Genomic DNA, 13,231 nt, shown 5'->3' on the forward strand with positions numbered 1-13,231 from the left:
TTTCCTCTCTCTCCATCCTCCACCGTCCGATCCACCCACCCACCTCGGAATTCGTGCCGCTCCACCCACCGCTAATCCCCTCATCCATCGTTGCCTCCGCCACCCCACCCCACTTCACACACACACTCTCGCTCTTTCTCTCGCCGGAGAAGCCGAGGACACCGCACGCGAACGCCGGTGGGTCGGCCCCCCGCCATGGGGCGCGGCCCGTCGAAGAAGCTGGCAAAGCGGCCGCGGGCTGCGGCGCGTGGGGATCAGGAGGAGGGTGACGGGAAGGAGGTGAAGGAGGAGGAGGAGGATGAGGCGCTGCTGTTCCCGGTCGGCGCGGAGGTGGAGGTTGGCAGCGACGACCCGGGCTTCGTCGGCTCCTTCTACGAGGGCACCGTCGAGGCCCACCTCCCGGGTGGCGACGGATACGTCGTCGCCTACACCACGCTGGAGGAGGGCGGCGCGGCGCTGCGGGAGGAGGCCCGCGCCCGCGACGTGCGCCCGCAGCCGCCGCCGGTGGCGGGGGCGCCGGGCGCGCCGGGCGCCGGTGGGTTCGCGATGCACGACATGGTGGAGGCGTTCCACAACGAGGGGTGGTGGTCGGGCGTGGTCACCGGCCTGCCGCTGCCGCTGGACGTGCTCCCCGTCGACCCACGCCGGAGGGTGTACACGGTGGCGTTCCCGACGTCGCGGGAGGTGATGGAGTTCGAGGAGGCGGCGCTGCGGCCGCACCGCGTGTTCCGCCGCGGCAGCTGGGTCCCGGCCGCTGATGTGGTAATAAGCTGAGCTGTGCGAACTTGTGTTTCAGGGCTAGTCATTTTTTTTTCTTTTACAGATTTGGGCAGTACTCATTTTTTTTAACATGATGGTGGTATAGTGTAATTTTTAGTCTAAAATGGAGAGGCCATGCGCTTTTCCTAAATGCCCGTGCTTTGTTACGGATAAAATAAAATGTATTAATGTGTCCCCATCTATAAAATGTATTAATGTGTCCCCATCTTTTTGCTGTAGGGAATATTCATCTTAATCTAATTTTTGTGTGGTTATCTTGGATTTGATATTTTTTTAAATGTTAAGAAGTTCACGGGGTAACTTGCAAAATTTACGATGATAGTAGATAGGGTGGCAGAATTTAATAAGAGTTTGAATGTTTATGTCCGTTTTGTGTTATTACGCCAAAAGCTTAACAATCTACATGTCATGCTGTTCAAGTAGAAGTGGTTGGTACTTGGGAGCAAGAAGGAGATACCACGCTATTTTTTGCACTTACAATGTTCCAATTTTACAATTGTACAATATGGTTAGCTTACCCAACTAATCAAGTAACATTTTATAATTTAGGAAATAAAATCAGATGAGATATAGTAAAAGAAACCAGTTCTAGTAAACAATTTTTTTGTTCTTGGTAAAAAAAAATAATAAATAAATATGTACGTCTTCTTTTGTTTGTAGTATTTTATAATTGTTTTTCTTTTTTTAAAAAAAATAAAATATTTCGATGCGTTTCTGTGTGCCAAATTGACATGTCAATGAGTCTGTCTTGACAATCAAACATGGAAGCATAGGAGGAATCTTGCATAACATCTAATGTCAACAAGGTCGCTATGGTTGCTTTGTAAAATGGTTGCTAATTCAGCTATTATTAGGAATTTGAATCATAATGGGTACAATTGTTAGCCATTAGGCTCAATAGACCCAAGTGAGATGGGTTTGGAGAGGACTATAAGATTGAGAGTTTCATATGCAAGTCAACGATGTTTTAGATCTGCAATTGCTCATGTATCAGTGTATAAGTTTGAGCACCATTTTTCCATGATCTTAAAATAACTTTTGTGGATAATTTCACAGAATTTAGCGCATCTACATGTTACATAAAGCCTTTCTAAACAAACAAGCTTTTTTTTTGAGGTAAACAGACAACATTGTAAAGGCATAGCTTTGGCACCATCAATATGCGGAATAGGTTGTCTATGCCTCCTGTGGATAATTCATTTTCATTATTTTAATGTAACTCTGGTGATGGTTGTGTGAATGAGTTGAATTATCACAAACAAAAAAAATACTTTTTTATCATAGAAAAAGGTCAGGTAACCTTTTGTGTTACAGTGTGCTGCAATACTTAATCCTATGTTCCTATGCTTTTGTTATGTGCAGGACAATGGAGGTCCAGCATTCAGAGAGGGAAGCCTAGTTGAAGTGAGTAGATCTGCGGAAAGCTTTGGCCAGTCTTGGAATCCAGCTACTATTTTGAAAGTGATTGGTTCTACAAATTTCTTAGTACAGTATAGACACGTCGGAGATGATGGGGAGCTGGTCACGGAGATTGTTGATACTGAATATATTCGGCCAGCACGCTCAATCATTCGTATGGACTCAAAATACAGATTTTCTCCATCTTCTCATGTAGAGGTCTTTCATGAAGGTAGCTGGTGGCCTGGAATTATTTTGGAGACTTCAAGTGGTGTATTTGGCAAGATGTATGTTGTTAAACTGAAGAGTTACACAACGGGCATGGATAATGTGGATGGCGTGGATAAGTTGACAGTTGAAAATACAAAACTGAGACCACAGTTTGAATGGGATGGTCGAAAATGGATGCGCTGCATGACAAAGAAAAAGGATACAAAGGCAAAGGTACATATTCTCTGGCTTTTTTTTTAAAAAAAAAAGATACTTCTGCTGTGTGTTTTACTTCGATGATGATGGAATGCTTAAAGTTCTAGCTTTTATGTGCATCGTATAACAATTGTAGGTAGTTATGTCATCAAGATGTAGTTGTTTGTGCACTGTTTGCAGGACTGGTTGCAGTATAATCCTGTTATCCTCTGTATGCATTGTTATTTGTATGCCTGTGCAAATATTGATGCACATGAAACACAAAATACCTAGACATGCATTTGAAATATGTATATTTACTTTAATTATAGTTAGTCTACCCTCTTTCTCTGATTTACATAATGGTTTTACATAATATTAACTCAAGATTGTAGACCAAATAACATATTAAGAAAAGACTGTCAGTTTTTATGGTATTTGCTCTGTTTATTTTTCTCCATATTTGATCTCCTTTTGGATTAAAATCATCTCTATATAATGTGATACCTTTTCCATTTCAGAAGCTTGTCATTAGAGGGTCTCAATTAACCTCTCGAAAAAAGCCAATTCCTGCTGACTTGGCATCATGTAATGACAGTGATGAAATCAGAGATAAACCAAGCTCTGATAAATTGTTGGAGACTGCAGATGTAGTACCACGACCTAAAGAAACTATGAAGCAACAAAATGCAGTGCTGGCATTAGCATCTCAGATAAAACTTCCTTTACAGTTATCAATGACAGGATCTGGTCATTTGAAATATACTTCTTCACTTATTCTAGGTAGTCCTATTGAACTACCATCTTCTCAGATGGATGTCATGCCCTCTGTGCCGCAAACTGCAGGGCTGCAAGCTTCACTGTTTGGGGTGTTTGGGAAACTAAGACCTATCCCACAGGATCCACTTTTAGTAATGCAATCACCTCATCCAGATCTCAGCAGAAATGAAGGATCAAAGGCATCGACTGATCAAGAAAAGCAATCAACTGATGAAGGCTGTTGTCTGATTTCAAGTGCTGCAAATAGCTTCAACTTTGTGTCATTTGCTGGAATTGATGTGTCCAGAAAAAGAAAAGAATGTGTTTCTTTTCAAGCACCTGAGGAACTAGGGGTGAATCCTGAAACTCTCAGTTCTTTTCACATTCAGGAGGTTCTGTTTAACTCTTCTAAACCTTCTACTGCTGAGCACTGAATTCTCTTTTTTTCTTGATTACCTTTTACACTTCAAATGCAGATGAAGAAAAACAGAGTTGACGAAACAATTGAGGGAACCCACGACATTGCAGCAATCTCTGAAGAACGTAAGTTTATACTAAACCACGATACAGAAAACTCAAAGCAAGTTGCTAACTAACAAAATGTTGCAGAGACCAAGCTGATTTTTAGAGATGAACATAATGAACTGCCTACCAATGTTATTGCTGGTCCAGCAATTCCTTCAGAAAAAAATCAGCCAACTCCACTTGAAGACAATAAAGGTACTTGTGCTCATTAGTCATTACTGAAAAACGAGTCATCTAATGCCTATATTTTGATGCCTTATACTGATTCAGGTCCACGAGACAGTAGCATTGTTGATAAAATCAGCCAAAGTGGTATAAACGATGTTCGCCAAGATGAGAACCTTGTACTGCATGCAACTTCAACATTAGATAATTCTGGTGATGTGAATTTGTTATCTTCTGTTTCTTCAACTGAAAACCAGAAGAAAATATCCAAATCTGAAGGGTGTGAAATAAGTATGGATGAAGACTCTGGTGAAGAATTTTGTCGGAGCATTTTGGTTATGCCTGATGATACTAGAATGGATCAATTTCCTTCAGCAAAGAGTGGTCAAGCTACCAGGCATGATGACCTCATTTGCAAGGAAAACTTGGGAGCAATAGTTGAGTGTGTGACGAACACTCCAACAGAGAATTTGTCTTTTTTGTCTCCAGCTATGTTTGATGATGGGGTGCCGAACCAGTCACCAGTCAGTGAGAATTGTCAGGATAACAAACAAGATGGCATGGACAATGTGGATCATGGAGCAAATGTGGTGGAGTTAGCCAGTATTATTCCTGAAACTCAGCATGCCAGTGTTGGTGGTCCACTGTCAACCATATCTTTAGCTGCACTCGAGGGTAAAACAGTCCTTTCACATAGTTTAACGTGGGAGTCTGCACTTAATGAACAATCTGGAGTTTCACAACAGTATCACAGCTCAGCCATGGTAGAGTCACCAGAATGTGTTGCTGAAAGTAGCCAGTCCATCGATGATTCGACAATAACTCAGTTATGTTCTTTTGATATGAGCCAATGTATTGATGCTGAACTTGGTAACAGCTTGATCGTTTCAAACAACACTCAGGATACACCAATATCCAAGTATGTAGCAAGAACACATAACTCTTCCTGCCCCTTGATGCAGAAATTTCTTCATGTGCATGAGAATATTATGGTTGATCAGCCATCAGAATCCTTGGCTATTATTGAACTTCCGTTTGTGAAGACCTCCCCGATGTGGGCACAAATTGAGGCAATGGAAGTATTTAGTAAAGTGCCACAACGACCAAATTTTCATCAGTTACAGCAGCATCCTCCGGAGTTTCGTGAAGGGATAGCATTGGGTTTGATGTACTCTTTCACCAATTTAGCAGAAAGCATAAACATGCTGAATGTCCATGACGATAATGCAGTATTTGAACATAAGATGAGGTGCATTTCTGTGTTGGAAGCAGACGGCTTCGATGTCAGGCACCTACGATCTCGTTTGGAAACTCTGCTCAGTTTAAAAAACAGCTGGTCCAAAATACAGGATATGATGAAACGTTCGGAGAAGAAGATTGCTCAAGAAGAAATCGATGATCAACAACGCTGTGCAGAAATTAGTGTGCTAAGTATGGTTGTCCGCCAGCTTGAACAACACGCCCATCTCTTCCGTTGCATAAAGAACCGTGCTATTTCACAGCAGATGAGCCATGCCATGGAGAATTCAAGACTCAAAGTAGAAGCAAGCCAACTTAAGCAATCATCTATGTCTACCGAGCAGCGCTTCAGTAGTGTCGTCGCTGCGCCATGGTAAGGTTTGTGCAAACTAATTGGTATGCTTGCGTATTATTTAGTTACTGATGGTATGTGAATATTGCTAGATGTTGTGAGTTACTAATGCTAGTGCTGCTGAATCTCTTTAGTTTGTGTGATGGTTTCTTTTGGTATGAGGAGAGCACCCAACGTATGTAATGGGTCGTTGTTGCCCTTTATGCAAGACATCTTTTGCTTATATACAATGACTACTGATGTACATATAGAATGCCCAGATGAAATTTGTGTTTTTGTTGTGTTTGGCACTCTGTTCAGCTTCAGCTTACACCATAGAATGGGCAGGGTGGCAGCTGGGCTTGTGTACCCATGCAAGCCATCTGCCCTGTCATTCAGTTCTTGTCCTCCTTTCTTTTCTTTTAGGTTTAGCCATCTAAACAAAAATATTTGCCCCTGATTTCTATGTTGAAAGAAGATATCATCGTCATGGCCCTTCAACCATCAGCAGATGCCAAATCAAATGAGCTGTTCACAACTCCATGACACACCGGTTCATATTACCTGTCAGTCAGGCTGTGTCACTACTCACAACACACACTTTCTGTTTTTATTCATGTCATATTCACCTTCCAGTTTTTGTTTTCTAATACTACAGGGAAACTATATTCTGTTGTTACTCATGTCTTTATTCATGTCATATTCACCTTCCAGTTTTTGTTTTCTAATACTACAGGGAAACTATATTCGGTTGTTACTCATGTCATCAAACTCTCGAGGGGACATCTCCTCTCGTTGTTTGCATGTCATTTAAACGATTATAAAAAATATTGAAAAAAATCAACAAGATAGATTAATATGTAATACTTCACTCCACAAACATGCAAGGTTCTTGCATAAGTTAACTTCTACATGTGTAACAAAAAATATGACTGCATATACGATAATTAGCTATAGTTTAATTTGTTTTTTCTAACTTGCAGAAATTGAATTTTAATTTGTATGTTTATGGAGTGATATATCACATAGTATCTTCTCATTTCTTAAACTTTTTTATGATATGCAAACAAGATGGAGAGTTTAACCTCCATTCCCAATACTACAGGACTCAAACTGTAGATACAAGATTGCCCGATATTTCAGATCTTTCTTCAAGCTATTGCGTATCTGTTTTTTTAGATAATGGTATTGCGTATCTGTTGTCTGCTGAGTTTTGACTACCTGTCCACGATCAAGGGAAAAATAAAAAAAAGACTATATACATTACAAGTTATTGGTAAATATTTCTGCTTGTTACTAACACTAGACGTAATTAAGCATAGCTCATTTACATTCTAATTACCATGTTAATGATAATCTACTATCTCTATCTGCACCAAAAAAAGGAAAATGGTTGCTAGATGTGATGGTGGGCTAATGCTTCCGGTATTTGGTCGTTCTCTAACGAATTTTTTTTATTTATACTTTTTTTTATTAAAATATTTACAAAAATAATTTGTTGTTTTGAAAATTTACAAATCTAATCGCCTGCCGCTCTTTGGGAGGGCGATTTTTAAAAATCGCCCTTCCACAGGGCGGCAAGGGACCTAAATGTAAATTTTCCAGCATAACTTGTTAGCTCTATGATTTTACAATTTAAAATTATATTATATAAAGTCAGATGAAATAAAACTTTATATCAAAAGTGTAGAGCTCAAGGAGATCTACAATTTTGTAGTTAATAACTTTTTCATTTAAGATGTCCAAATATTCGTTATAAAATATAAAACACATTTTAAAAAATCTCAGATCTACATTTCAAACGACATTGGATGGAGATAAACTTTATATAAAAGTTGTAGATCTTGATGATATCACTTTTCCATTTAAAATCATTTGGAGTATCGAATAAGCATTATTAGTTTTTAAGCAATTAAAACCGGTGGGAAGGGTTTGAACACAAATAAAAATTTTGTATTTAGGTCCCTTGCCGCCCTTGGAGAGGGCGATTTTTAAAAATCGCCCTTCTAGAGGGCGGCAGGCAATTAGATTTGTAAATTTTCGAAACAAAAAATTATTTTTGTAAATATTTTTATAAAAAAATGTATAAATAAAAAAAATTCCTAACGTCTCCGCGTTATATCGGCAGTAAATTAATACATTACATATTGACAATTATCTAGGAATATATTTATTTAAGAGTATATATATATATATATATGACATTCTTTTATTATACTAATTGGAGACCTTTCAAGAATCTCCTTAGAACATGTGAATAATTCTAACAAACTTTGTACAGTTAGAAATTAATTGACACATTATACTAAATGCACGTGCTACCGCTACGGTAATATTTAATAATTCAAAACAAACAATAAAAAAATATATGTTTCACAAGAATGAGATATATGCTCAAGATTGATTGAAAAAAGGAACAGTATAGAGTTATTATACATTGTAAATTATGTGTGAGGCACTCATTAATTTTATCCACTTTAATGGGGATCCTAAATTTTGGAAATTAAATTCAACGACTAAAAATCTCAATCTTATTTTTTTTTTCAAAAGTTTGCATCATGCTGGGTCTTCTCGAATTTTATTTTTTTATGACAGTGTCAACTAAATTCGAATATGAAACAAAATACTCTTTTGAGGAAATATTCTTTCCGAACTCTAATTTTCTGGTGGGCCTAGCCCACCTTACCTATACTAAAGCCTAAGCGCAACCCCTCTTTTTTTTTTGGATCACTTTGGGTGTCGTCGAGTTCAAAATCTGTCCCTGAACCGTAATACTAGGTATAATCCGTTCTCGAACTTTTAAAACCACACCAACTTTCACCCTAAGACAGGATGGCTCCCTGTTTTGTTTGATGTGACGCTTTGACTATGCTCAGCTATGCTGAGTCAGTGTGGAACCCACGTGGGCCCCATATGTCAGTAGCCATCTCTTTCCCCTTCCCTCTCTTCCCCTCCCGTGGCTAGAGGGACGCCCAAATCGAACCGCCGTGGCCTACGGCCTCGATTTCATGCCTTTGGCCATCCTCCACACAATCCTCTCCATTTCTACCTTTCTTGAGCTCACCAATAGCACTAGAGCCGCTCCATTTGCCTCCGCCCTCTCCCTTCTCTCTAGTGGCGCCGTTGCGCTCGGCCAGAACGGCCTCCACACGTACTCCGCCACCATGGCCACCCTCCGCCGGCTGTCCTTGACACGTGCATCATCCTCCGAGCACCCCATCGCCTCTACCTTCCCAAGACCCAACGCCTTTGCCAACTTTATGATGCCACCGCAGCTCTACCGCCTCCCCATACTGTCAAGGCGGTCGCTACGCTTGGCCACTCCACCGCCGAATGAGCGCCTTTCGGACACCGCCCGAGATTCCGCGCCATCCACTGCCTCCCAACCTAGCTATGGTGCGCAAGCTTGGAGGACGAGAAAAGAACAAAAGAGAACAAGAAAAGAGAAGGTGGCAGGGTTTGAAATTTCGGTTCGAAATTTCCGAAATTGACGCTGTTAGTGATATGCCCTAGAGGCAATCATAGAGATGATTGTATCACATACTATGTTTACATATTTATCCGACATTGTTCCTTGAAATAGATAACTCCTTATTGGTTAATGAATATGTGATTCTTTCATGAGACTCTTTATGTTGTTTGTTACTATTTCTAAAGGATCCCTGATCAAATATCATATGTGGAACAAATATGTTTATATGATCAGCACATGTATTAATTGATGATCATGTCTCATGGATCATGGTATAGAGATACCAAATTAATAATGTGGACACATGTTGGTGAACATGTTGTTGGATAGACCCAACATGAGACAATGCAAGAGCCATATGTGTTGTGTCATCAGTGATCTCATTTAGTGTTGGTGTTGAATCCTTAGACCTGAGATTATCATGGTTCCCAACATGCGTAGTAGCTTACTTAGGGACTGCTAAACGCTACTCCGTAATTGGATAGTTATAAAAGTAGTTTTCGGGTATGCTATGAAACATGTAGTGGGATATGAATAATCAAGATGGGATTTGCCCCTCCTATGGAGAGATATCTCTGGGCCCCTCGATGTTGTAGATTATGGAAGTGCATGGCCATGCCAAAGGTGATTGAGGAGTCAATCACAAGTTATATAATCTATCAACAGGTTCGAGTGAATGATTGAGCTATTAGAGGATGGCACATATCTAGCCTTGAGCTTAATCGATATCGTGAGGCAAAGGGGTTTATACAAGTATACACTAGAGGTTCAGCCGATATGATCTTTATATATGCCTGGTGGGTCAATACGTTCTGCTAGGGGCCGCTGTTGACGCGTGGACCGAAAATGAGTTTTCGGGTTACAGCCGAGTATATATGAACCTACAGGGTCGCACGCTTAATGGGCTGGAATAAGGGGATTGGATAGAGATCCAATATGAGCTTAATGCAGATAAGGATCCGAATAGGAGTCCTACGGGCTTTGGAGGCCCGAGTGATGGATCCTATATATTCGTGAGGGGTGTGACCGGCGGAGGTATTGCATCACGTGAGAAACCCTAGCCGTCACTTCCCTCCCCGAGCAAAACCCTAGCCGCGCGCGGGTGCTAGCACATCTGTGCGTGGCGTTCCGTCCCTGTACGTGTGGATACCGGTAGAGGCGCCACTGGTTTGCGGTGCTGATCGTCGTAGGAGTACGGCGAGGAGAACGCAGGAGGAGGAGAAGGTCGAGCCGGTGCGATCGACTACTTCCTCTACATCGACGCGCGCTACTTCGCGAGAGTTCTTTCGACTTCTCAGCGTCTTCTTCCGCTGCGCAGCGCGTCGAGCGGTAACGATCTATGATCTAATACTTGCATGGTTCTTGGTTTACGCGATAGAAATTTTTGATTTATGCTATCGTAGCCTACGCGTATCCCAACAGACGCTGTCCGCATCGACATGTCTGGCGAGAGGTTACTTGATGAGCCCATTAATACATGGGCAACAAAGAGAAAGAATCCTGGAGATGGGCCTAACAGCAGGAAGAGGAAGGGGAAAGCAATGGCTGTGGAAGAGGACGAGTTTGCAAGTGGTGATGACACGGACAGCGAAATTGATGGTAGCCCTGTATATGCAGAGTCAGGGGACAGTAGTTCTAGTGATAATGACCATGACCATGATGGAGATGTGAATCCTGACCAAAGAGATTTACAAGCAATGAAATCTACAGGTGCATTTTAAATATTTGATGTTTGTCATATTGGCTGAAAGGTGTGTGTATTTCTCTATTTGACTAATGTATTTCTCTATTTGTAGGTGTTGAGATGCAGCATGCTCGGCGTACAACAAGGAGGCTGAAGAATGTCAATGCATTGGTTTATAACAGTAAGTATTCAGATCACTTGTGAATTTTGTGAATGCCCACTCTGAATTTCTAAAGCATGCTTGCTGCTTGCTGCTTGCTGTGAATTTTGCTGCTTGCTGCTGAATTTATGATGCTGGGCTGCTCGCTACTTGTAGGAACTAGGAAGTGAACAATTGGATGTGTACATGTTAAAATTGATGCTTGCTGCCTTGTAATCCTGTATACATGTTAAACTGAATTGCTGCACTGTCTCATATTCATGCTCAGCCTATGATTATCATCTGTTTAAAGTATAGCTGCATATTCCCCGCAAAAAAAAAAAAAGTATAGCTGCATATATTTGCCATTACTCCATAAAACTCCATGTGAGCTATTATGCTGAAAAAATATATATATAAAAGGAGCTGCTAGTGAAGCCTGTAATATATCATATGGAATGTGCACTGACTAGTACATATATACTTTACTTTTTTCAGATCAGACAAAGAAAAAGTAACTCCAACAAGAATTCACTGAGAATGAGGACATGGATGTCCATGAATGACTACTTTTGGAAGATGTTGAAACTCTGTTGGATTATGCTATTTTGCTACGTTGAGACAATTTATGCTTGTGATGTATTATTAAGCCTATTTGGAATGTTTGAAATCTATGTTATGGACTATTTGTCATATGGACTGTTAACCCTATGTAATGGACTGTTATGTGATGAATTGTTAAAACTTATGTAATGGACTGCTAAAGCTATGTTACCATCTGTTAAAACTTATGTAATGGACTGTTAAAGCTATGTGATGAACTTGCGATGGATTTATTGGTGTATGCAACTATAATAGACTAATTGCTTCCAAGATGATTTATTTCTTTTGAAATCATGAATTGTATGACTGCAAAATTGTTCTCAGTGCATCCCAAATTTTTTTCCCATAAATTTCGGGTGAAATTTTCAAATTTGAATTCAAAAAATTTCGTACGAAATAATTTTCGGAAATTTCGGTTCTATCGCTCCCCTGCAGCAAAAAACATGATTTCGAAATTGCAAACCCTGGAAGGTGGTGTATCCCCGCCAGTGCTGCGACGGCGGGAGCCCCGACAAGGTCCGGGACTTGAGATGCGGCATGGTCGCGGATGGGGGCAGCGCTACCACACCCACGGGCAGCTGCCATGTGGTGAGCCCCCATGCCACCAGGAAGCTCGCAGTGGCCCTGCTCGTTGGCGATGTGATGGTGAGACACGAAGCCAAGCACCATACACCTGCACCTGCAGCTCCTCCTTCACAGGGGCGCCGTCGATGCTCGGGTATAGCCGCTTCACCTCCGGGGATGGTCTGAATGGCACCACCACGGCGAGCGGCACGTCCACAGTAGCCTCCACGAAACGCACTGGTGGCATAAAATTGAGCGAGTGTCGCAGTATCCCATGGCCCTAGTCGTCGTCGTCCTAGGATGCCGGCGCGCGCGTCCGGTCTAACAATCTGAGGGAGAAGTCGACGTCCTCGATGACCATGACCGACTTGGACCGCGTCGAGGCCAGCAGCCTTCGGAGATCAAAGTTGGACATCACTGTGGTGAGTTAGCACCAGGTCGTATATGTTCAACTCGAGGAGGTTGGATGGCCACCACGAGGCTGGTCTTGCCGGTGCCAAGGTTTGAAATTTTGGTTCGAAATTTGTCCCCCACCGAAATGCTCATATCTCGCCCGAAACTTTTGGTTTTTTTGCAAATTTTTGTGAATTTGGTCAAATTTTATTCAAATCCATTCAAAATCAGTCAAAATTTTAAAAAAATTCGTACGAAAAAAATCTGAAATTTTGGTTCTATCGCCCACCTGCGGCAGAAATCCTACTTTCGAAATTTCAAACCCTAGCCGGTGCTGGGCAGGTCATGGAGCAGGTAGCCCCGTGTCCACACGCATCCGACTCATGCGTAGTGCTCGTGATTGCTCACGAACTGGTGCAGGTCCGCTCAAATGGTGTCGCGCAGTGTCGGATCGATGGCGAGTATTTAGTGATTGTCCATGCCACCGCCGCTTTCGTAGAAACTGGAACTGTTGGTGTGGAGCTTACTCTCCCACATCTTGGCCCACGATGTCGCCGCCTCCTCAAGAATGAAGGGGATGTACACGTCATCCATGACGTTGCGGTCACGTCACCATAACTCGAGTCGCGGGCACCTTTGCTGGCTGCCGATTTGGACCGGGTGCTACACGAACCCACGGGAGGAGGAAGAGGAGGAGGAGAAACTTCCCCTGAATGACGCGAGCTAGCGTTCCCGTTGCAGAGAGAGGATGGAGAGAAATAGAGGGAGGAGGAC

The 13,231-nt window shown here is 41.9% G+C and overlaps 2 protein-coding genes across 2 annotated transcripts; both read left to right on the forward strand.

The window, feature by feature from the left end:
- The first annotated feature begins 80 nt into the window (after nucleotides 1-80).
- Nucleotides 81-5,897, forward strand: LOC4350330 (uncharacterized). Its single transcript, XM_015760733.3, has 6 exons — nucleotides 81-762; nucleotides 2,143-2,622; nucleotides 3,105-3,734; nucleotides 3,819-3,885; nucleotides 3,952-4,062; nucleotides 4,138-5,897. Exons 1-6 carry the CDS (start codon nucleotides 196-198, stop codon nucleotides 5,646-5,648), a joined length of 3,366 nt encoding a protein of 1,121 aa, XP_015616219.1. The 5' UTR covers nucleotides 81-195; the 3' UTR covers nucleotides 5,649-5,897.
- A 4,131-nt stretch (nucleotides 5,898-10,028) lies between these two features.
- On the forward strand, nucleotides 10,029-11,720 carry LOC136354251 (uncharacterized). The gene is made up of 4 exons (XM_066305946.1): nucleotides 10,029-10,403; nucleotides 10,497-10,784; nucleotides 10,871-10,939; nucleotides 11,396-11,720. The coding sequence occupies exons 2-4, from the start codon at nucleotides 10,514-10,516 to the stop codon at nucleotides 11,413-11,415; spliced, it is 360 nt and encodes a 119-aa protein (XP_066162043.1). The 5' UTR covers nucleotides 10,029-10,403; nucleotides 10,497-10,513; the 3' UTR covers nucleotides 11,416-11,720.
- The last annotated feature ends 1,511 nt before the right edge of the window (nucleotides 11,721-13,231 follow it).

The sequence above is a fragment of the Oryza sativa genome, chromosome 11, assembly GCF_034140825.1.
Source record: "Oryza sativa Japonica Group chromosome 11, ASM3414082v1".
Classification (NCBI taxonomy): Eukaryota; Viridiplantae; Streptophyta; class Magnoliopsida; order Poales; family Poaceae; genus Oryza; species Oryza sativa.

Coding starts and splice junctions, on each gene's coding strand:
- LOC4350330 (XM_015760733.3), top strand. CDS start 196: ATGGGGCGCGGCCCGTCGAAGAAGCTGGCAAAGCGGCCGCGGGCTGCG. Junction 2,623..3,104: donor AAAAGGATACAAAGGCAAAG/GTACATATTCTC, acceptor TTTCCATTTCAG/AAGCTTGTCATTAGAGGGTC. Junction 4,063..4,137: donor TCCACTTGAAGACAATAAAG/GTACTTGTGCTC, acceptor ATACTGATTCAG/GTCCACGAGACAGTAGCATT.
- LOC136354251 (XM_066305946.1), top strand. CDS start 10,514: ATGTCTGGCGAGAGGTTACTTGATGAGCCCATTAATACATGGGCAACA. Junction 10,785..10,870: donor ACAAGCAATGAAATCTACAG/GTGCATTTTAAA, acceptor CTCTATTTGTAG/GTGTTGAGATGCAGCATGCT. Junction 10,940..11,395: donor CAATGCATTGGTTTATAACA/GTAAGTATTCAG, acceptor TACTTTTTTCAG/ATCAGACAAAGAAAAAGTAA.